The 23,283-nt window shown below is 38.5% G+C and overlaps 1 protein-coding gene across 1 annotated transcript in view; it reads right to left on the bottom strand.

Moving 5' to 3' along the window:
* ARHGEF37 (Rho guanine nucleotide exchange factor 37) overlaps window positions 1–23,283 on the bottom strand; it is a 47,744-nt gene that overhangs the window by 14,297 nt on the left and 10,164 nt on the right. Inside the window, 9 exon segments of the mRNA XM_026696358.2 lie at window positions 370–498; window positions 1,371–1,700; window positions 2,109–2,219; window positions 9,526–9,630; window positions 13,237–13,367; window positions 15,976–16,175; window positions 18,629–18,776; window positions 20,261–20,384; window positions 21,008–21,231. Of these exon segments, the coding sequence (XP_026552143.2) occupies window positions 370–498; window positions 1,371–1,700; window positions 2,109–2,219; window positions 9,526–9,630; window positions 13,237–13,367; window positions 15,976–16,175; window positions 18,629–18,776; window positions 20,261–20,384; window positions 21,008–21,223 (1,494 nt within the window). The 5' untranslated portion in view covers window positions 21,224–21,231.

Raw genomic sequence — 23,283 nt, 5'->3', positions numbered from 1 at the left:
AATGCATACAATGCACAAATAGGTTGCTTAGTAAAGATATCCAAGTGCCTTAATGAAAAATGTGACATCACAAACTAAAACTTGTCCTGAGTACTTCACAAAAGGGTAAAGCAAACTCTCCAAAGACAAGCAAGCCAGCCTTTGAATTATTCACTCCCCTCGCACTCAAATTCCAAGTTTATACACAAGACAATCCAAGCATCCAAGTATCACAGAATATCCCTGGATAAGGCCTAGAATTCACCTGGAATTAGCATCTGCTTCTTCCATGCCCCTGCCAGATATTTATGAGTTAACTAGCCATCGGTCAACCAAGGAAATTGTGCACCAGTAAATGCATACCCTCTTGCTTTTCCAGTAGCATCATACCTGCACAACGGGGCTTGGCAAAACAGTATCAAACTTCTTCTGGAAAAAGTACAGCTGATCTTCAGCCTGTTTTAAAGTATCCATTACCATTTTCCAAAATTCAGTTGCAGAGAGATGTCTATGGGGCAGCTGTAAGAGCAAGCCTAGAATTAAATGACTGAAAAAGAGTATGTGTAAAACAATTACTGTCCTAATTTTTTGAGGACCTGTTTACTGCATAAGTCAAAAAGAGGGCAGCTGTGAAAATGTTTCCAACCCCTCGCATCCTGGACATAAACTGGTTCAACTCCTACCTTCAAAATGATGCTATAGGGCAGTGGTGGCTAACCTTTTGGGGCTCCTGTGCCAAAAATTGTGCACGTGTTAGCACGTGCACACTCATGTGCCAGCACCCAGAATGCAATGTGCCCCCTGTGCATGTGCACGCAATCCCCCCATGCCACCCCCACTACCCCCTTACCTGCACTGCACCTCACAGCTGATTTTTCGGCAACATTGTCCAACTATTTACTAAGTCTGCATTACTATTACTATTAATCTTCTCATCGTTCCTGTCACCCATCTCCTCCCACTTATGACTGTATGACTGTATCTTTGTTGCATGTATCCTTATGATTTATATTGATTGGCTCCTAGTATGATTTGGTTGCTTGTTTGTACCCTATGACTCTCATTAAGTATTGTACCTTATGATTCTTGATGAATGTATCTTTTCTTTTTATGTACACTGAGAGCATATGCACCAAAGACAAATTCCTTGTGTGTCCAATCATCGTTGGCCAATAAAGAATTCTATATTTATATATTTTCTCTTTCTTAAACTTGGTATTGGGTCTCCTGCTATTTATACCATCCATAACAGGCTGCACAGCAGCACAAAAATATTTTAGGCTATGGACTGCAATTTCTGTGTTTTCAGGGAAATGCTACAGTTTCTTCTTCAAGTATATGCCTATTGGTTGCATGCAGGGGGAAACAATCAAATAGAAATCGCCTCTTACCTGGACAATCTCCCCTTCTGCCTCGTGCAGGATTTGCTTGGCCAGATCCCTCTGAAGAGTCATGAAAGAACAGAGGATGCAGGCCAGCCACTTCAGGGCCACCTGATTGAATGTAGGAAGTTCAGACACAAGCAAGGAGTTAATGCCAAGATAGGCATTCATGATAGCCTCCTCCTCATAGGTCACGCTGCCCGTCTCATTCCTCTTCTCCTCATATTCCTCATAGTCAAGCAGCTTATCTGATCGCTTCTTGATCAGTTTCTGGGGGCCTCTAAGAGTCTCTGATAAGTTGCACAGTGGCTTATATACCAGGTGCTCCAGCCTCTGCTTCTGTAAAGGAAGAGATGCAGACTTTTTCTCAAATCTTGACCTCCTTTGCTCTGTGGAAGATCAAAGCCTTTGGACTGAGGGTCTCTGGTCCTTCTCCTTGCTACGTGCCTAATAGTTAGAGAAATCTTAGATAATCTAGAAAAATCTCAAAGAACTTGCTTTGAAATTTTGGAATGTATATATCACATTATGCTCCACTTCTCAGACATTGGCTCGTTAGGTAAGATGAAGATTTTTCCTTGGAAAAAAACCCTGTTATCTCACAATGGTTTATCATCATTATCATCTTCAGATATGCCGAGACTACAACTCCCAAAATTCCAGTTTGCCTGCAAATGTGAGAAGGCAAGGCTATAATGAATCAATCCGATCCTTCCCTCCTCCCAAATTTGGCAAACTGATACTTACATAGACAGGAAAGATGGTGCTGTGAAGCTTTTTTGCAAGGGAACAATACGGTTGGGTAATGTACGTTTCCATATCCAGTTCATCCTCATGTGGTTTGAAACTAAGGAACATCTAAAAGATAAGGAAAGCAACTTTCATTATTAGGCAGGATTGCAATGATTAAAATGTCTATTCTTCCAAAATTTCTTTATATATTTCAGACGATACCAATTAAAGTACACAAAAAGTATTTTGAAGAACTTAATAAAATAATCGCAAAATTCATTTGGCAAAGGAAAAAAATGAGGCAATGCAAGATATGAAGAGCAGGGGAGGGATGGCCCTTCCAAATTGGGAGTTGTACTATAGTGCGGCCTTCTTAGTATGGTTGAAGGAATGGGTGAACTTAACAAACAAGAGAATATTAGTTTTAAAAGGTCACGACCTACAGAGGGGGTGGCATGCTTTTCTATGGGATATCGGGAAAACCTCCCAGAAATACTTTCACAGACACTTTATTAGAGATGCATTATTGACTAACTGGAAGAAAATAAGGAGAAAACATTATTTAAAAATACCAATCTGGATTTCAACAATGGAAGCGATGATCCACCCAAATAATTTGGATATTACTAAGATGATTAAATACAAGGACTTATTGGATGTGCAAGGAAATTTGAAATTGTGGCGAGATCTTCAGGACCAGGGAGTACAAATCGATAGATGGGCATATCTTCAAGTCCAGAGTAGATACAAACAGGATAAGAAAGAATTTAGAATCAATAATAAACTTCAGCAACTAGAAAAAATTCTATTAGGCCCAGATAAAAAAAATATAACAAAATTTTATAATTACCTTCTAGAGGCAGAATTAGAGGAAGAAATTGTCAAAGGGAATATGATAGCCTAGAGTAGGAATATAGGACGTGGTATCACTTTAATAGAGTGGGAGAAGGTCTGGAGTAGAAATAATAAAATCACAAAATCGGCAGCCTACAAGGAAAATGCCTATAAGATGTTTTACAGATGGCACCTTCCCCTCTTGAGATTAGTGAAAATGCACCCCAACATGAGTCTGAATTGCTGGAAATGTAAAAAAAAAGGAGGGAACTTTCTTCCATATGAGGTGGTCTTATACAGAGGCACAAAAATATTGGCAGAATATTAGAAAATTGTTGGAGGAAATGACAATAGAACAGATCGAATTTAAACCAGAACTCTTTCTATTAGGGATCTTTAATAATCAAATCTCAAAAATATAATAGTAATAGTAGTGCAGACTTTGTAATAGTTGGTCAGTGTTGAGGGAATTATTTGTTTAGCAGAGTGATGGTGTTTGGGAAAAAACTGTCCTTGTGTCTGTTCTGGTGTACAATGCTCTACAGCATCGTTTTGAGGGTAGGAGTTGAAACAGTTTATGTCCGGGATGTGAGGGGTCCGTAAATATTTTCACAGCCCTCTTTTTGACTTGTGCAGTATACAGGTCCTTGATTGAAGGCAGGTGGGTAGCAATTGTTTTTTCTGCAGTTTTTAATTACTCTCTGAAGTCTGTGTCTGTCTTGTTGGGTTGCAGAACCAAACTAGACAGTTATAGAGGTGCAGATGATAGATTCAATAAGTGGTGAATTGTGACCACAGGTTAACATTTAGCACTGTCCAGCTTTTATTATAGAAATAATAAAGGAAAGACACAAATCAAATAAATAAAGATACAGTCCAGGTGTGGTTTGGATTTCTACTTCAAAATTGCAGCTTACACAAAGAGTCAGTGAAAATGCAACACACAAGTATCATTAATAGGTGGTGGCAATTATGCTATGGATATTGCTGTGAAGTCTCATTCTGGGAGGGTCCTGGTATCTGTGTACTGAGGTCAGAGTAAAAGTTTTGGTTTGGTGTGACCAAAAATCAATGCACATGTTTCATGATACTTCTCCAAAACTTTGCTTTAGTGAATCATTTTCCGAATTCATAAGCACATTTACATAGATGTTTCCATTGATCAGAGTCTACTTCCAATTAAACATTCATAAACATGTTAGTTTTCTATTGAGGAATGTAGTTCACAAGAGAACACCTTGAGAAGCGGGTGGGAAATGATTACTCAGCCTTGGAAAAGTAAAAAGCATGAGAATCAGAATGAGATAACCTCTCCCCTGACCTTGCATGGGTGGGATGCTACCGCTTCTTCCCAGCTCTATAGAACCAATAGCTCTGAAGAGCAGCAGACACCGAACCAGTTCTGTGTCTGCTGCTGTTTGGCCCACCTGCCCACCTGACCTGACCTTTATTTCCTGCTTTTTCAACCTCAACTGCTTTGCGCGGCATGTAATCACCAAACCGGTAGTAACACCGGTTGAATCCCACCCCTGCGACTTTGTCCTTAAAAAGGGAGGAGGTTCTCTACAGGCTTTCAAGATTCTGTGAATGAATAAGGAATTCTAGCAAGTAGCATTTCTAGAATTCCTGCAGTGTCGGTTTCTTGGCCTGACCTCCCTTGGAAATCTAACACCTCCCCATCATCTCCCACCCACCCACCCAAACAAATTCACTTTAGGTGTCTTTTAAGCTCTATTTAAACTATTTAAAATTTAAATGTTTAAAATGTGCCTTGTGGTTACACATTTTGAAACAGGGTCTAAGAGGAATTGTTGCATCAGATTTGAAATCTCTTGTAGGTTCCTGATGAAGAAAGGCTTTCTCTGGGAAAACATGCTTACCAATTGAGTCTGACATCCTATTCTGAGGAGCATCTGTAGCTGGTGAACATATATTTTCTTTACTTTGGTGGATGCTTTGATTTCAAAGAAGACATCATGTGTGCTGCAACCACCCCTTCCTTTTCCTCTTTCCCCTCCTCATATTTTTTTTAATATTCCTCCTGGGTCCTCACATTTAATGGCCTATGGTAGAAGTTTACTCACTGCAAATTCAGTGACCAAATTCCAATTCAGAACCAAGGGGATATTTATATTATATTCCCAATATCCTACCTGCCATATGGTATGCCAGAAATTTTGGATTTTTTTCTTCCTTTTGTCTTCTTACATAATTCCATTGCTAGAATTATGATTGTTCCTGGACATTTAATTTAAATGTTCCCCAAATACTAAACTGAAGCACGTTCACCATTAATTATTTCAACCAAAAATGCTATTAACAATTTTGAACGTATTATTTCCAGTTTTAGTTCTGGAGAGTCAGACAACACATAATCTATTCTTCTGGTGCTGCTTGGTTGGTTCCACTGTTTTTGTGATGACCCGGGGCATGGCACAAAGGCAATACAGTCAAATAATAAGTAGCAGTTCCTTTATTAGCTACAACTTTGCCCCCAATGTCCTGGTTACCTTCTGGTCTAGAAAAAAAGTCTTCCAGGAACAGCTTTTGGCTGCAGAGATTCAAGTCCAAAATGTTGTCAACAAAAACATTAACTATTAGTCTGATCAAGGCAAGGTGAGGTAATTAATCCAGCAGGGCAAGAGAAGGAATTCCAGACGTGAGGGAAATCAACCCAGTTGGAAGGATTCCAACCACGGTCAACACAAAATAAACTCACATTTGTTCCCAGAAAATACCACTCTCAGCTTGCATCTTGTTTAAACTCTCTTCCCAGGTGTGCCTAATGAAGGGAATCAGGGCCCTTTCCTCCCCACTAAGCCATGCAAGCATTCCTCCCAAGGTGTTCTAGGATGAAGAGGGTTTGGGTCTGGATTTTCTTCTGAACTCCCTTTCCCTTTTTCTCCCTCTCCTGCTCTGCCCAGCCGGTCTTTGCCCTTCCCCAGTTTCCTCCACAGCTAATGGAGCCACACTCCCACTTCCTGTCTTCCTCCTCGGATTCAAACTCTGACAGGGGCATGATAGTTTGTGACATAAAAAGGAAGCAATAGACAGTCTGGTGTTCAGCCAAGCTTGAATATCTGCTATGTCCCCTTTCTAAGATTTGCTTCCACATTAAAACTCTTAATGGATAGGGCTTGCTTAATTCTTACAAAAATATATCCCTTTTCTCTCTGTCTATGGCAATTCTCAATCAACCAGGTCATGGTTTCTCAAAGATGCTTTTTTCAAAAGCAACTGGACTTTCTTTGAGGGTTTTTTTTTTTGTCTTTGAAAAGGTTTCGCTTCTCATCCAAGAAGCTTCTTGGAAGAGAAGCAAAATGTTTTGAAGGAAGAAAAAAATTCCCCCTTTTGGGGGGAAATTTGGATTACTTCTCCCTCACAAGAATATTTCTCTATTCTGAAGCCTTTAAAATTTAGATGAGCAGCCCATGAACAGATGTAAATTTAATATTTGGAAATGGCAAGCAAGATTAAAATCTTGGGTAAACATCTCCCAGGCTCTTCTTTCATATCTGTGGTACTATAAAGATCTGCCTCTGCTGCCATTCTCTATGCCATTTCACTACTGTGTACTTATAACAGTGAGCATCAAACAGGAATCAGATCTAAAGTTAATCCACACATGTGCTGCTACTACTAAAACCCACTATTTGTGCTCATGGCATAGATTACCATCCATTAAAGTCCACTCCAGTCCACTTCATAATTTGAAGAATTATTTGAACTTACTGCCTCATAATATTAGAGGCACAGCAATTATGTCCAAGAGTTAACTTTTCCCTGCATTGCCCTTTTATATCTTAAGGTTAAGATAGTTTTGTGATTATTCAGAATGAATTCTGAATAATTCTTCCCTCTGTTTTAGGGAAGTAGTTCACATTTTACCAACCAGTTGGTAATATCTCTTTCTCTAAATTCACTATAAGTTTTGTTTGTTTTTTCAAAATTTCCTACAATGAAATGGTTTTGGCAGGAGATTAGCTCTGACAGAGAGAAGTATTTATTCAGCAAATGGCTCCTGATGGACATTGCAGTTGACAACAGATTCTCCCATTTTGAAAGGGAAATCCTCGAATTCATAGCAGAAATGTGCATCAGTGGTTCTTAAAGTATCTCCCTGAACTACCGTAGAGAAAGAGCAGGAAAAGGCTAGTGTTGTAATGTCTTACTTGTGGTCTCTACTGAGAAGGTTGTCTGGACTCTTTGGGAATCAAAACTGAACTAGACAGGAATTGGTCTTTTTATAATTGCACTGTAGGGCAGAGGAGAATGACAAGATACATTAAGACTGCATGCGTTGCTGAAAATCTTGTGGCTGATGTTGGTATTAAATTGCAATACTAAACAGGTTTCTAAATAGAGAAATTTAATGGACTCTGTGGAAAAAGGGTGTCTGTTATTCACAAACGTCCAGTAAATTGGAGGGTACATCATCAGATTGATTAAGGCAACTTGCGGGTGATCAGACAAACAGAATAAAAGATCACATTTTGTGGATGTATTATGCAATAACTTCATTATGTCAATAGACTAAATCGCAGCAGAATTTGGTCCTTTGCATCAGGTAAATTGAAATTTCACAGTAATGCCAGGCCAGTCATTTGTGGAAATCATTATTTCATGTGAAAGAAGAAGGTGAATTAGGAGTCACATTAACATGGTTTGTAAATGACCGATGCTGCTTTTCTTTAAAAATGCTCACACCTAAAGCATACACTGGGACTCTGTGGACTCTCTTTCTATCTTCTTTTTGAGAGCGATTAGTTGACCACAGCATTGCCAAAATAGTGAAACACAGAAAGAAGGGCTATTAAAGGCTTTAAAAAGAAAGAGAGAAAAAGAAGGGGAAAATTGTACCAACCAAGTCAAGCAACATCTCCCCTTATCCCAGTGCTATTTGCTCCGCTTCTATAACCCCTTCACAAAAACGGTACATATTTGGCATAGCACTAACTTTTAATATGACAGATGGAAGCAATAATTAAATACATCATTGGAAAATAATCATATTACTTATATTTAATTACATGTAAGTGACATCAAATTTAGCTTTTGATCTGGCACCACTCAGTATTTTGGGGGAATGCAGTTTTTGGCTGACCATGGCTCTCAGCCCAGAAAATGTTTTGCATCCCTTTTGGAAGGATCTGTTGGGTTTCCTCCACCCCTCCTCTTTCATTTGCTTTTCTTATTATGCTCCATAAAAGAGGAGTGGGGTTTCTTTTAGTGTGGAGCCTCTTGTCTTTTTTAGCTAACTTTTGATGCACATCTAATCTCATAATTCTGTGGACATTATTGAAGTTCTCTGGTTTATTTTTAAGCATTTTTTTTTCAAACTTCCTACCAGCATATCTTGACATGCTTCCAAGGTTCTGTTCAAATATTTATAAAAACTGGTATTTTCCTTCTGAATGTTCACTGGAATCCTTAGAAGCCCAACTTAGCTACTCTTCTTTCTTTTTTGCCTATTGCCTATTGCCCTCTTTCCAAGTTCTCTAAGGTCAATTCCCTGAAGAAAGAGGAATGATAGTAACAGGTGACCGAAGGCTAAGGTTACTCGGTTTTCTGAACGTCATATTATTTGCAGCTGGGAATCACAAAATCTTGGTTGTGAGCCCATTTAAAGTCCATTAACTTTAAAGAAAGGTTCAGACTAGGGTTCCCTCATTAGGAATGGGAAAGTTTTCATTTTGAGCTGTTCCTTTGTGAATACATATCCCCTCCCACATATTCAGAGTGTATTGATAGAAAAAGAATGCATGTATACAGATGGAAAATCATATCGATTACTTCCAAGACAACAGTTAAATGACATAAAGGCAAAGGTAAAGATTCCCCTCGCACATATGTGCTAGTCGTTTCTGGCTCTAGGGGGCGGTGCTCATCTCCATTACAAAGCCAAAGAGCCAGCACTGTCCAAAGAGCCAGCACTGTGGTCATGTGGACAGCATGACTAAACACCGAAGGTGCAGGGAGCACCTTCCTACCAAAGGGGTCCCTATTTTTCTACTTGCATTTTTACATGCTTTTGAACTGCAGAAGCTGAGATAAGTAATGGGAGCTCATTCCGTTATGGGGTGCTAGGGATTCCAACTGCTGAACTGCTGACCTTTCTGATCAACAAGCTCAGGGTCTTAGCCATTGAGCCACCATGTCCCTAAAAATGACATATACGTTACTGTAATTACTGCCTGAAGTTCAAGCAGGAGTGAAAATTAGCAGATACATACTGGTTGGGCAGTCACTTGTTTTACCACATCTTTTGCGCAGACTTTCTTAAACAGACTCAGTAGCTTCCCATCTTGCAAAAATAGACATATTGCATCAAGGTAACTATATTCTTACTAACAGCTTTACAACCCAATTGACGGGCCACATTTGATGGAGCAGCGGATAAGGGTGGCAGTTTAAGGTGTCCCTACAGAGTTCCATCACTAATACTGTGGACTTCTCTTCAGTCATGATTCAAAGAAATCTCAGAAACATTAATAGAGACAATGCTGAATTGTCAACCACAAAAAGACACCTCTAGTCAACTTTCAAAGTGTGCTCTAATTCCATGAGTTTGGTTGAACATTAGATACAAAAATGTTACCTCTGTGTTGTCCAGAAAGCAGGCCACATTCTCTTTCAGATCAATTATAGCGGATGCCAATGACTGAAACTTTTCTTCCAGTTGATCAAACTCTTTATCCTCTGTCTAAAGATGAAAGAAAAGAAATTATATTTTGTCAGAAGACAACTTACAGGTGGTAAAAGATCAGTATTGAGCAGTGATACCAAAGGAAATAGAATGCCACAAGTGACTACAGACTTCTTCTGTGAATGTCAATCATATTGTTGGGAGAATTTCTCGGTTCCTTTCTTCTGAGCTGGGAAAGGAGACCATTAGCAAGGGAAGGGCAAGCATCCCTAAAATCAAGACACTGAGGCTATCAGTGTTCCAACAGAGGAACCCCCAACCAAAGCAAGCACGGCGATTGAGACGATTCAATCTCTTCATGCAAAACTTTAGTGAATACTTCACTTTGACAAAGATGAGAGCAAAACCAGATCTAACTACTTCTTGTGCAAACCCATATAGTTAAAGTTTAGATTCTCCCTCTCCTCCCCCGCCCCAAGACAGGTAACATTGTTCAATTGGGTCTCCTGGTATTGTGATACAAAAGTCTTTTGGCTCTGGCAAACACCTGCTGAAGTGTCCTTGGTTCTCACATATGTCTTCTTGATGTCTGTATTCCATCTCCCCCTTCCCCGCACCCCCAGTTCATTGGCAAGCTGAGAAGAGATAAGAGCTGCAACAGCAAAAGTGCCTTTTTGAAGCTTGACAGAAGCTGATTTCTTGAAAAAGATCTCTCTCTATCGTCCCAAAACAATAAAAGATTTGACCACAGACTGATCCATCAGTAAGATTTTTACATAATTTTGAGTCCTTTGTGAAAGACACACAAGTGAGATATATGGTTTTATGACTGGAACAGGAAACATGGTGGCACAGGGGTGAGAGTGCAATACTGAAGACTACTCCTACTGACTGTCGGCTGCCTGAAATTTGGCAATTCAAATCTCACCAGGCTGAAGGTTGACTCAGACTTCCGAGGTTGGTAAAATGAGGAACCAAAATTGTTCAGGGCAATATGCTGACTCTGTAAATCACTTAGAGAGGGCTGTTAAAGCACTGTGAAGCAATATATAAGTCTAAGTGTTATTGCTATTGCTACATGGCTTTTACAGTTAGAGGAAGTATTTTGCTTGTTCTCTCCCTATCAGAAAAATTCCTGACTAGGCACATGGTATAAAGAACATGGGCATAAATGTTAAAATCCCCATGCCTTTTATAAACATTGATTTCCAGCTGCCTGTCAGCATTCTATTGCATTTAAAGAAACACCATATTTTATAAACGGAGACAGCATTTCTTTGACTCCAAATCAGAAGGCTGTTTAAAAAGGAGGTGGGAAGAGATCACAGACTTTTTAACTTCTATCAATACTTATAAATTTATGTTGTGAATGAATAGGCAAGTATGGTATGCAAAGTAAATATCTGCCATCTCTGGAGTTCCCAGAAATTATATTATTTCTGATAAATGCACACCCTGGATCGACAGAAAAGTCTAATGCAAGCATAGACTCTTCTACTGGATCTTGGAAGAGGCAAGAGACAAACCATTGGAAAATTACTTTGCAAAGAGAAGAGAGATGATAGAAAGAAATTTATTTCAGTAGGAAAAGCTGATTTCACTAAATTTGCTTCAGTTCTGGAATTTTTTTCACTGCCCAAAGTTGAGAGTTAAAGAATATTACTCCAAGATATATTTCCATGCAGGCTTCCCAATGCCATCAGAGATAAGCTAATTTTAACCAGGGTCATCATACTTTATCTTCTACAAACAGGAACTAATGCTAAGTCCAATATCTCAATTAGGGGTGTAATGAGGAGTGGAAAATGCTTGGCATGCTTGCAGCACTACATAAATTACTACTCCTGTCATTACATGTGAAGGAATCATCCTCAGCCAGGTCAAAAGCAGAAGTTGTTATGTGATCTCTTCCCAAAATGTGTCATGATCCATAAATGAAGCACATGAACTCTTAAAGACTGCAATGTGATCATCAACTGCTATCCACGAAGCAACTTGAGGGCATCTTGAGGACATTGGTGTGAATGAGTTTCAGAAAAAAATACCCTATAATCTGCAACTCTTACACTGCAAAAACATATAGACTACGCAACTCGATCAGGGCAAAGCAATAGACACAATCTACATAGACTTCTGTAAAGCCTTTGATTCAGTGGTACACGACAAACTACTCCTAAAACTAAAATTTTATGGTATCTCTGGACAACTGCATAACTGGATAGAAGCAAACAGATAACACATGGTCAAAATTGGGAGCGTCATATCAAATTCTGTACCTGTCAACAGTGGTGTCCCCCAAACAGTGTTCTAGGACCAACTCTCTTCATACTCTACATAAATGACCTCTGTGATCATATTAAGAGCAACTGCGTTCTCTTCGCTGACAATGTTAAGCTATTCAACACCACAGACAATACTGCTACCCTTCAAAAAGACCTCGACTATGTATCAGAATGGTCAAGCAAATGGTAACTGCAAATCTCAACAAATAAATGCTCTGTCTTACATATTGGCAAAAAAAATCCAAAAATAAAATACAGGCTGAATAGTCAAGACCTTGTTGATGATCCAAACTCTGTAAAGGACCTTGGAATACTCATCTCTAATGATCCAAGTGCTAGAGTCCTCTGTAACTACATAGCCAAAAAGGCATTAAGAGTTGTTAATCTAATCTTACGTAGCTTTTTCTCTGATAATATTACACTACTAACTACAGCATACAAAACATTTGCTAGAACAATATTCGAATCCAGCTCATCAGTCTGGAACCCACATTACATATCTGATATTAACACAATTGAGAAAGTCCAGAAATATTTCACAAGAAGAGTTTTCCACTCCTCTACTTGTTGCAGAATACTGTATGCCACCAGACTTGAAATTCTAGACCTAGAAAACCTAGAACTACACCGCCTTCAGTCCGATCTAAGTATAGTATATAAAATCATACACTGCAATGTACTACCTGTCAATGAATACTTCAGCTTCAACCATAACAACACAAGAGCAAACAACAGATGCAAACTCAAGGTTAATCGCACCAAACTTTATTGCAGGAAATATGACTTCAGCAACAGAGTGGTCAATGTCTGGAATACTCTACCTGACTCTGTGGTTTCTTCCCCAAACTCCAAAAACTTTAACCTTAGACTTTCTACTATTGACCTCACCCCTTTCCTAAGAGGTCTGTAGGGAGCGTGCATAAGCACACCAACATGCCTACCGTCCCTGTCCTATTGTTTCTTTTAGTTTTCTTATATGTATCCATGTATTCATAACTATGTTTTTACTTATACCTATTATCTTGTAAGCAATTGACAAACCAAATTAAATAAATAAAATTCAGTTGAATGGAATGGAAACTGTGGATGAGTTGAGGGGTCCTGGAGTCTACGTTTCCTAGAATTCTCAATCTCTATAACAGTACCGTTTATAGCAACAGCATTTAGACTTAAATACTGCTTCACAGTGCTTTACCGCCCTCTCTAAGTGGTTTACAGAGTCAGCGTATTGCCCCCAACAATCTGGGTCCTCATTTTACTGACCTGGGAAGGATGGAAGACTCAATCAACCATTATAAATCTCTCTTCATTATTCTTTGTCATTCCAGACCACTATAGGGCATTCAGTTCCAAGACATACAGCAAAATGACATATACTTACCTTGGTCACAATCCCAGCTTCATGCATGAAGAGGCGGCTCAACCGTGCAGTCTTCTTGGCAATGGAGTGGGTATTTAGGCGGGCCAGACGTTCTCGCAGAGTCAGATACCCAGCCTTGTTATATTTATCTGCTGCTCTCAGTCCAAAAGAGGAGAGAAGGTGAGAAATGTAACAGAACAAGTTATAGAAGGCAGGAGGAAAAATTTCTGGGTATTTAATGATTCTTCAGTAGACGTAAGAAAAAAAATGCCATGGGAAAACATAACTCTGACATCCCAAAGGTGCTTTTTCAAGAGGCAACTGGACTTTCTGGTTTTTCTCTGAAGATGTTTCACTTCTCATCCAAGAAGCTTCTTCAGCTCGGACTGAATGGTGGGGGATGGAAGGATTTGTACTCCTAGGCACTGATAGTTTGCTGCATTAATGGATGTTTGTTTGAGATGAGACCATCCAATGGAGAAGGACTGGGTTTGTAAGCAAATGAACCTCAAAACGACAAACACCCAAAATGCAACTGCATCTGAAAATAAAAGCGGCGGAATACTTTCAGGCATTTGGGGGATTTGTCGTTTTGGAGTTCATTTGCTTGAGAACCCAGTCCATCTCATTGGATGGTCTCATCTCAACCAAATGTCCATTAATGCATAAACTATATAAATCCTTCCATTCCCCACCATCCAGTCAGAGCTGAAGAAGCTTCTCGGATGAGAAGCAAAACATCTTCAAAGAAAAAACAGAAAGTCCAGTTGCCTCTTGAAAAAGTACCTTTCAGACAACCATGACATGGATGACTGAGAATCTCCAGAGATACTTAACTTGGATACATTTGGATACACTGATTAACAACAAGCTAAAAAAGCAATCAAATATAGGATCAAGAGGCTGCCTTGTAGCCATTGTCTCTTCAGCTAAAGAAGAGTATATAACAGATTTTCCTTTCCTGGGAATCCCCAAATTTAGTGAACCATAACTTTGGGGTACTTGGTGCTCTGACCTTGGGTTATTTTCTTGCAGACATTTCATTACCCAACTAAGTAACATCATCAGTGCTAGACTGATGCTAGCATTGATGCCTAGCACAGATGGTGTTACCTATCAGATAATGAAATGTCTGCAAGAAAACAATCAAGGTCAGAGAGCATCAAGGGCCTCAAAGTTTAACCGTGAGCTACAAATATTCTCTTCTGTCAGAACCATAACTTCTATCATTTCTAGGACAGCATTCTGATTGAGAATGATGGGAACTGTTGTCCAACACATCCACCGTACTGGGGAGGCACTGCTATAGTTATGCAAACAATTCTGACAAGACGGACCTAAAGATTGCTACATTATGACCATCTTGAAAGCTGACCTGTTTCCTATCCCTTAGTTTTAGTTCAGCTTTGAAGCCAAGTTCATTCTACAGAGGAATTATTGAGTCTGTCATCTGCACCTTTATAACTGTTTGGTTTGGTTCTGCAACCCAACAGGACAGACACAGACTTCAGAGGGTAATTAGGACTGCAGAAAAAACAATTACTACCCACCTGCCTTCAATCGAGGACCTGTATACTGCATGAGTCAGAAAGAGGGCTGTGAAAATATTTACAGACCTCTCACATCAACTCCTACCTTCAAAACGATGCTATAGAGCATTGCACACCAGAACAGACACAAGGAGAGTTTTTTCCCGAAAGCCATCACTCTGCTAAGCAAATAATTCCCTCAACACTGTCCAGCTATTTACAAAGTCTGCACTACTATTACTATTAATCTTCTCATCACTACTTATCACCCATCCCCTCCCACTTGTGACTGTATGATTGTAACTTTGTCGCTTGTATCCTTACGATTTATATTGACTGTTTCCTAGTATGATTTGATTGCTTATTGTACCCTATGACTATCATTAAGTGCCGTACCTTATGATTCTTGACTTTTGACAAATGTATCTTTTCTTTTATGTACACTGAGAGCATTTGCACTAAGATAAATTCTTTCTGCGTCCAATCATATTTGGCCAATAAAAAAGTCTATATTCTACATTCTATAATGGCTGGTTCCAATTCAATAATGTGTATTCTTCAGTGGTGGGATTCAAATTTTTTTACTCCTGGTTCTGTGGGCACGGCTTGGTGGGCGTGACAGGGGAAGGATACTCTAAAATCTCCAGTCAGAGATGGGAGTTGCTGGTTCTCTGAACTACTCAAAATTTCCACTACCGGTTCTCCAGAACTGGTGAGAACCTGCTGAATACCACCCCTGGTATTCCTCAGGCATGACTGGTCAACTCTCCCAAAGCAGACTATGCCTCCAAATGTATATTTCCTTTCCAAAGTGACTTCTCCATTGTTTGCATGTTTGGAAGTGCAGCAGGAAACATTTGTGTATGAATAATGTGGCCCATTGTGCTTTAAATCCAGAGCTATAAGTGGGTTGTAGCTGATTAATTTCCTACATTGCAAATGCTGACTCAGGAAACCGCTTGCTGTGCCAAATCACATTTTTAAAAGTACTTTCCCTTTATTTTTGTTTGCCATTATTAAACTTTCAATATCCCTAGCTAAACTCAAGGAAATAAGATCACAAAATCCTGCAAAAATACATCAAACATTCCATATAGCCAGCTTCAATTGACCCAGATATACCAGATTTCAATTTTCTGACTAATTATTGTAGGGGAGTGAGTGCTATTAGAAGTTGAAGGTTCCTGGCATTCTGCAGTAGACATAGCCAGAGAAGATCAATCTTTCTTACCTATTTCCTTCCGCCTTTTATATTCATTGATATTGGCATTGACATCTGTCATAGCGGTGGCTGCAGCCTGCAGGGCTCCATAGGCACTGTCAGTGTCTGAAGTGTTTTCCACAATCTTCTGCAGCATCAGTGGGTATTTTGTGATTCGTTGCACTGGCATCACCAGGAAGAAGCTCAGGTTTGAAGCACCAGTGTGAGGCCTGACCAAGAAATGCAAAAGGATACCAGTCAGAAAATGTTGGGTCCCCTCAAGCAAACAGCGCCATCTATTAGGACCCAGAAAGCATATTTTCTCTGTCACGGAGCTTGTTTTCTAGTCTGGAATAAGATCCTTCCCCCTCCTGCCCAGAGATCCATATCAACTCCCTGTCCTGGCAATGTTTTAGAAAGCCTTCAAAATCTGGATTTTTTTTCCCCCAGCTTTGTGATGAGGTGCTTATGGAGCAGAGTAGGTGACGTTTTTGTTAGAAGCGGTGGGTTTGTGGAGATGCAGGGATTTTCCTACTGGTTTTCCTTGTTTTACTTCTTGTTTTTTATTTTATGTAAGCTACCCAGAGTCATTTCACAATGGGTGTCCTCTAACGCTCCTAAATAAACATCAGGATTTAAAGCGGCTTTAAATTGTTTCAGTCTTTCCAAATGGGAAACTGAATATTTCATATGTATTTAACAGAGAGGCAGGATTTGCATTTTACATGCCTATTTATTTATTTGATTTACATCTCCTTTTTCTTTGGCACACCTCAAGACAGTGTGCCTAATAATTCTTTCCCCCAACCCGATGAGGTGGATTGGGGTGGGAAAGCGTGCCCAATCCAGTCATTCAATTGGCTCCCTTGCCTAAAAGAAGACTAGAAATCCCATCTCCCAATTTCTAGTCCAATACTTTACCCATTACGTCAGATTGGTTATTTTTTTATTTGAGCCTGCAAAAAAAACAAACAAACCCCAAAACAAAACAAAATCCATGAATCAAATACAATAGCCGTCTTCCCTTTATAATATTCTAAAGTATCTTCTATATCTACTTGATAATCCACCTCCAATTGTTATGCTTGATTTCCAACAAAGTTAAGGTGTTTAACCTTTAAAGCCCAATGGTACGTTATGAGCATGCCATTGCCTGGAATATGGGCAATTCACCATCATGTGTGAAGATTACACATTAGCCTTGATTAACAATGCAGGCCTGATGGACAGATTCTTGCGATTGCTGCTGCTCTATTAAGTTTGAAGGATTTTTCTGCAGCTGGGCTCTAGTTGGTAGTAGTGGCAGAAAGAAATGTGTAAGATGAGCTCCTTCGTATGAGCATCCTGTTTCAAAGAAGGTCAACAAGGTTTCTAAAAAGTTTATCAACAGATGAGACCTCAGCAAATGGTGCTCTATTGTTGTTGTTGTTGTTATTATCATATCACATTGTTACATTAGTCAAGAGACCACAATGCTATTGCAAAGTAGTAGTTTGGTTGCCAATTTACCAGCTCTGTTCTAGGAGAGGCTCACATACTTCCCAGGGTGGGCCAAAGGAGGCGAGGTGGCTTTGCACCAGAAAGAAGGACAAGTAATTCTTCCTACAGCATCATCCAAGGCCCCTTCCCTTCCCTGGAGCCACCTTGCAAATGGGCACCACAACTGGGAAGGTTAAGAGCCAGCAGGAATCTGACTGTCTGTATGGAATACCAATTCATTTCCCCACCAAAGTGGTATCTATTTATCTACTTGCATAGAACATCTGTTAGGTGGATAGAAGTTGAGGCAGCTGACAGGAGCTCACCCCTCCCTGCAGTGCTAGGACTCAAACCACTAGAGCAGAGACCATCTCCAGCGTTATTAAGCAACTGAGCTTAATAACCGTGCCTCTGCTACTCTGTGACACTCCCTCTGGACATAATTGATTCAGTGTCTATGCAAAATTGTCTTTAATAGCTTTTGGAGATTGGCTTTTAATATTCAATCGCTTTGAATATTAAAACTCACAGAGCATTACCATTTTTTTCATGGCACTTTCCATGAAAAATAATATCCACTAAAAAAGGAAATATGTTGTAGTTTGCACAATGCCTTCTTATTCGTACCCCAATCAAGCATGCTAAACAGTGTGGCTTTATTTAATCCCTTTAAAAACTTGTTTGGCCCAATGACCACCTTATCTGATGGCATTGAATTCTGTAAAGGACAAGATGCCTTGAATCTTGCTATGAATTCATGGAACATCACAATTGCAGGAAATTAATACAATCCAATAGAAATCCAGTGGATAGATGATGTATAGCTCATACTGCATTTGCAATTGTACTTGTTTCTCTGCTTTTAAACATGATATTTAGCAAAAGGCGTCTATGTTCAAAATTAAATACAAATGGCATGAGTAGAGTTGCTTCACATCCTACTGAGATTTGAACCCTCTGGTTTCGATATGTATGTGATTCATTTGGAAAAAGAGCTGTTATCTCTCTCAGCTATGCTACCCCTACTAAAGTATCTGTTTTAGCAAGGTGAAGGGATGAAGTGACCCAAAGTGCACAGATGCTGTCTACCACTGACTGATATAACTGCCTCATTAAACCCAGGGTTGTGTTTCTTGAAAAGTAAAAATATTAGCATACTAAAAATCTGGGTTATATGATTGCCACAATCATAGAATATACTTACACAGTGGTAGTCAAGGTTTCCATGATTTCTTTTTGCAATCTTGGCTCCTTACTATAAATATCCAACAGTAAAAGAGCTTGGTCATAGTCTCCACAATAAATTTTATAGACATTTTCCATTTCTGCTTTGAGCTCTTGGAATAAAGTGCCTACCACAACAAAATTACCAAACCATCAGAATGAAGACTCCCAAGACATATAAAAGCCTTAATGCATCATATTGTTCTTAAATCTCATTAATTAGTCTCACTTTCATGCAAGTATGAATATATGTATGCACAGACATGTAAGTATATAGACACAGGAATAATTTTTCAGGCTGATAAAGAGTATACACATTTGAAGTACAATGGTATCTCAGTACCTCAGGTACTCAAGAAGAGATTGGACTGCCATTTGTCAGAAATGGTGTAGGGTCTCCTACGTGGGTGGGGGATTGGACTAGATGACCTCTAAGGTCCCTTCCAACTCTGATTGTCTGTTATCAGTACTCGTTGTTAACTGATTCTGGGAGGTATTATGAGGAGCAAAAACAATGAGTACCAAATAATTTTTTCCCATAAGGAATAATGTAATGAATCACAAGGTAGCCAGTATGGACAAGTTCTAGCTTGTGCATTGAGTACCAAACAAACAATGAGTACCGTTTCACAACAGCACACATTAAATACCAAATTTGATGAGTTTCAAAGCAGTTGAGTACCAAGGTACCATTGTATAGCTGGCTAATTATGAAATTAAGAAGCTAACCCTTCACTTTCGCCCCCAGGTCCTTGAATATGCCACACCTCTCAAGGATATTAGCTCACATTTCAAAAGTGACAATTGAATACAACAGGCAGAATTTCCAAAGAATGGGATTGCAACTCTATTCTCCCTTGGATTCCTTCTTTGCCTGCTTCTTACTTACCCATCACAGTGCAAAACTCTTCTTATCATTAGGTCTCATATGACAGATTATATTAGCCTCACTTTACATATCTCCTCCTTTATCTACTGTCTGTCACTACCCATTGTTCTTTAAATTTTAAGATCCTCTGCTTATTTTACCCCTTAGCCATCCTATCTTTTCATCAAGTTTTCCAGCATTCTTCTTCTTCTTTCTCCACAGTATTCCCTGGAGTGCTTTGAAGATGCTTCACAGATGGCTTCCTAAATGTCCCCTTTTATGACTCATACCGGGCTGTCCCCAGAATCTGAACTCAAAAAATTAAAAATATCTAAGAAAAAAAACATATTGGCTTCCATTTATTTAGCAAACACATTTTACTATTTTGGAAGTTAAACCATTTCTCTTTACTCCATAATCTGATGTACAATCTTGAAATAAGTATGCTTTTGGACAATATTAAAAGAACTATTTTCTTCTGCTACAAATAATAAAAGTAATTCTGGAATGACGGAAACAGCTGATTAATATCAAGCTGATTAACATTAACACTTCTATCTTTCAACTTTTGAAAAGATAATATTGAATCCAGGTTTTAAGACATTAGGCAATCTGATACTGCCTTGTAGTACTTGTGTCAAAGTTATCAAAGTACTCCTGTTATTATAATAGAATCTACACGATTGCTTTAATAATAGTATTCAAAAACTATGCAGTAGATATATCATTGTAGGTACTACCTACTGATATGAAAAAGTTGTCCTTGCCCCTCGTTCACAGAAGCTTCAAGTCCTTTCAACAAACGTTTGGAAACCTCCAGGATATCATCTATATTAGAGAACAATCCTTCCAAGTCAATTTCAGGGAGCTGAAATAAGAGTAGTGCAATGTTTCAGTTTCTCCTCTTAACCAGCATATGCTCCTATTCTACAAGACAAAGATAGTTACTACCTTGTTATCAGTGATATTTCTATTCCAACATTGCTATAACTGTATCCATTAAATATCTGTAGGTTGTGCATTCTGACAAATCCCTTTGTATTTTTGTAAGCAGCTGTATCATGCTGCTTTATTGATCTATGGATTCTTCAAGGGCAGAAGTTGCGAGCACGTTGTTGAAGAATGAATCCACAGAATACAACAGCTAGACAACCGGAAGAAACTTTCTCACAATAGGATCCAGTCATTTCAAACCATACCCTCAATCAGTCAAGGGTTCACCACCCTTACTTGATAAAGTATACATTAACAATTAATATACTCTCTTTCTCTTGCCTTAAACTTAATTTTCAAAGTATCCCCAGCTGAAGAATTTTCTCCCTATACTCTTATTTCTTACTATTCATTGAATGCTTAGTCAATTTGGGGACAAGCCACTGATGGTTACCATCCTTAATGCCGTAGTGTATTTCTATTTATACAGAACAGGATTCCCTGTTGTTTATCATAACTCAAGTGCTGATGATTAGAGACCATCTCTCTTATTCTCACCTGTTTTTTCTGGAGGTGATGACGGATATCAAAAATGCAGAGCTGAAGGTTGTGCACATAGTTAGCTTCTGTAGTGATGAGCTCATCCACGGCCATTTGGTGATTCAGCTCTGGTTTGTCAGAAGTTACCAGAGTTTCATAAATATGTTCATAGATATGTTCCTCATCCTCTGAAGTCACCTTGGATGGAGGTTCTTCAGTGCTGTCATATGCCATATTAAGAGCTACAAAGGCAGAATGAGAAGTTTCAATCATTGAACATATGAGCAATAGTCACGTCAATTCTTAGGCTGTATTTTAATGGGAATTCTCCCTTTTGTTTACTATTACATTTTGAAAATATAAGAGAGAGCTAACATACACTGGCAACAACTTATCAGTTGTAACCATTATTTATCATTCAAAAGGGATTTTCCCATAGCAAGAATTATATTGGCTAGTATTTATAATCTGTTGATAGTAAGCCACTTTGTAGGAAAGAATGAACATATATATTGAGAACTGATTAATAAAATATAATAAATTGTTACATTACAATAATACAAACTTTTAACTACATCAGTCCCCACTTAATCCAAATTCTTCACTGATTAATAGATTTCCAATTTTTGTTATACACTTCGACATTTTGTTATAGCTACACATTGTATCTGGGTGATAACCTATGGTATAATTTGAAAAACCTTACTTGTTCTTAACTAGTTACTATGAAACTTTGAATTTAATTCTAAACAACTGTTTGGAATTCCCAGCAACTCCCCTGATTTATTAATAGGGGTTGGGGCAAGGAATGTAATATAGAAGTGAAACTATTTCTTTCTTCAATAGATTCCTCACTAAAAAGAGTCTCTTCCTGGCAGAGTTTTGACCATGTTGTGGAGCAAAATGAGATCACCCTTCCCCAAGAGATCCTTGCATTAATAAAGTTGTTCTCATGGCCTGCCTGACACTTTCACCCACGTTAAATTTATCATTGCACCAATGAGAGAACAGATACCGTTAAGCAAAAACATGATTCGATGAGAAAAGACCAAGCCACTCCTTGTAAGTTTCTTTCACGTAAGCTTCATTCAAAGTGAAGTCATTTCCCAGATTGATGTAAAAAGGGCTTTTAAATTTTGAGGAGTGTTCATTGACTCTTCCTGACATGATGACATCATACATAATTCTACATAGTGGCTGTCATCATCCACATAAAAGTTAAGTCTGGAATTAAAAGTGATCATACCCTGAATTAAAATATGGGAAAGCTGACCATGGTTGAGGGCACATAACATTTCTCAGTGATGTTTCTAAAGCATCTTGAACCATGCAAATCGCAGTTCTGTGACCTTGGATGAAATCATCATTTTAAAATCAATACAGAGGAAAAGATATTGCTGCTTGCCTGGAATAGTGAGATAACCTTTCAAATTATTTTAACTGATGGATTATTTTTTTTAATCTCAGCATTATTCAATTGAATGGTAAAATGCTTTATTTTCAGGGTATAATTCCATACAGTGCTTATCATTTTATATAGCATTATCAAATTATCACTACCTAATTTTTTTAATGTAGCTGTTAATTTCCTTAGTATATTTAAATCAAAAAGGTGGGGTAAACTATCGAATGATATACACACAGGCTAAGCGAACAGAAGTCACTTGCTTGACATAGTTTTATAGTCTCAGAAATGATAATGTGCAAAACTTAATAAATTCAGTTCTTTGTACTTTCATCATCTACAATTATATTCTAACCCTTAATTTATTATTAATTACTGCATCAATGAGTGACCAAAATTCTCATCCCAATTGCCATCATAAAACAAAGACATCCTGTAGCATACCTACATTTTTAAAAAAAATTAAAAGTGGACTAATAGAAAATACAAAATAAAATAAAAACACAAGCATTTCTCAACAATCACAAATATAAATTTTAAAATGCTAATTATGTAATGTTTGTTTTAAATGGCATCCATTTAAGAGGCTAAATAATAGAAAAACTTGGGTCCTTGTCTAACTGTACAGACCTTCATTGCATAAGCAACAAAAAATGGGGGTAAAGACATCGATCAGTTTCTTTTTACAAGTTAAACAAAAAAAAAAGTTTTGACTTACTTTTCAGGACTGATTTATGGTGGCATTTATTTTCATGGACACAAATCTACTTTAGCAAATAAATACATGGCCTGTTACTGTCAGATGACAAGCAGAGAAGGAGGAAGAAGTGATATATGTTCACTTATATAGAGTCTTTACAGCAAGGTTGAATGCAGAATACTTTTTTAC

The sequence above is a fragment of the Pseudonaja textilis genome, chromosome 2, assembly GCF_049901715.1.
Source record: "Pseudonaja textilis isolate UNSWEBS1 chromosome 2, rPseTex1.2, whole genome shotgun sequence".
Classification (NCBI taxonomy): Eukaryota; Metazoa; Chordata; class Lepidosauria; order Squamata; family Elapidae; genus Pseudonaja; species Pseudonaja textilis.
The sequence above is the reverse complement of the archived record's forward strand: the minus strand, read 5'-3'. Positions and strand labels throughout refer to the sequence as shown.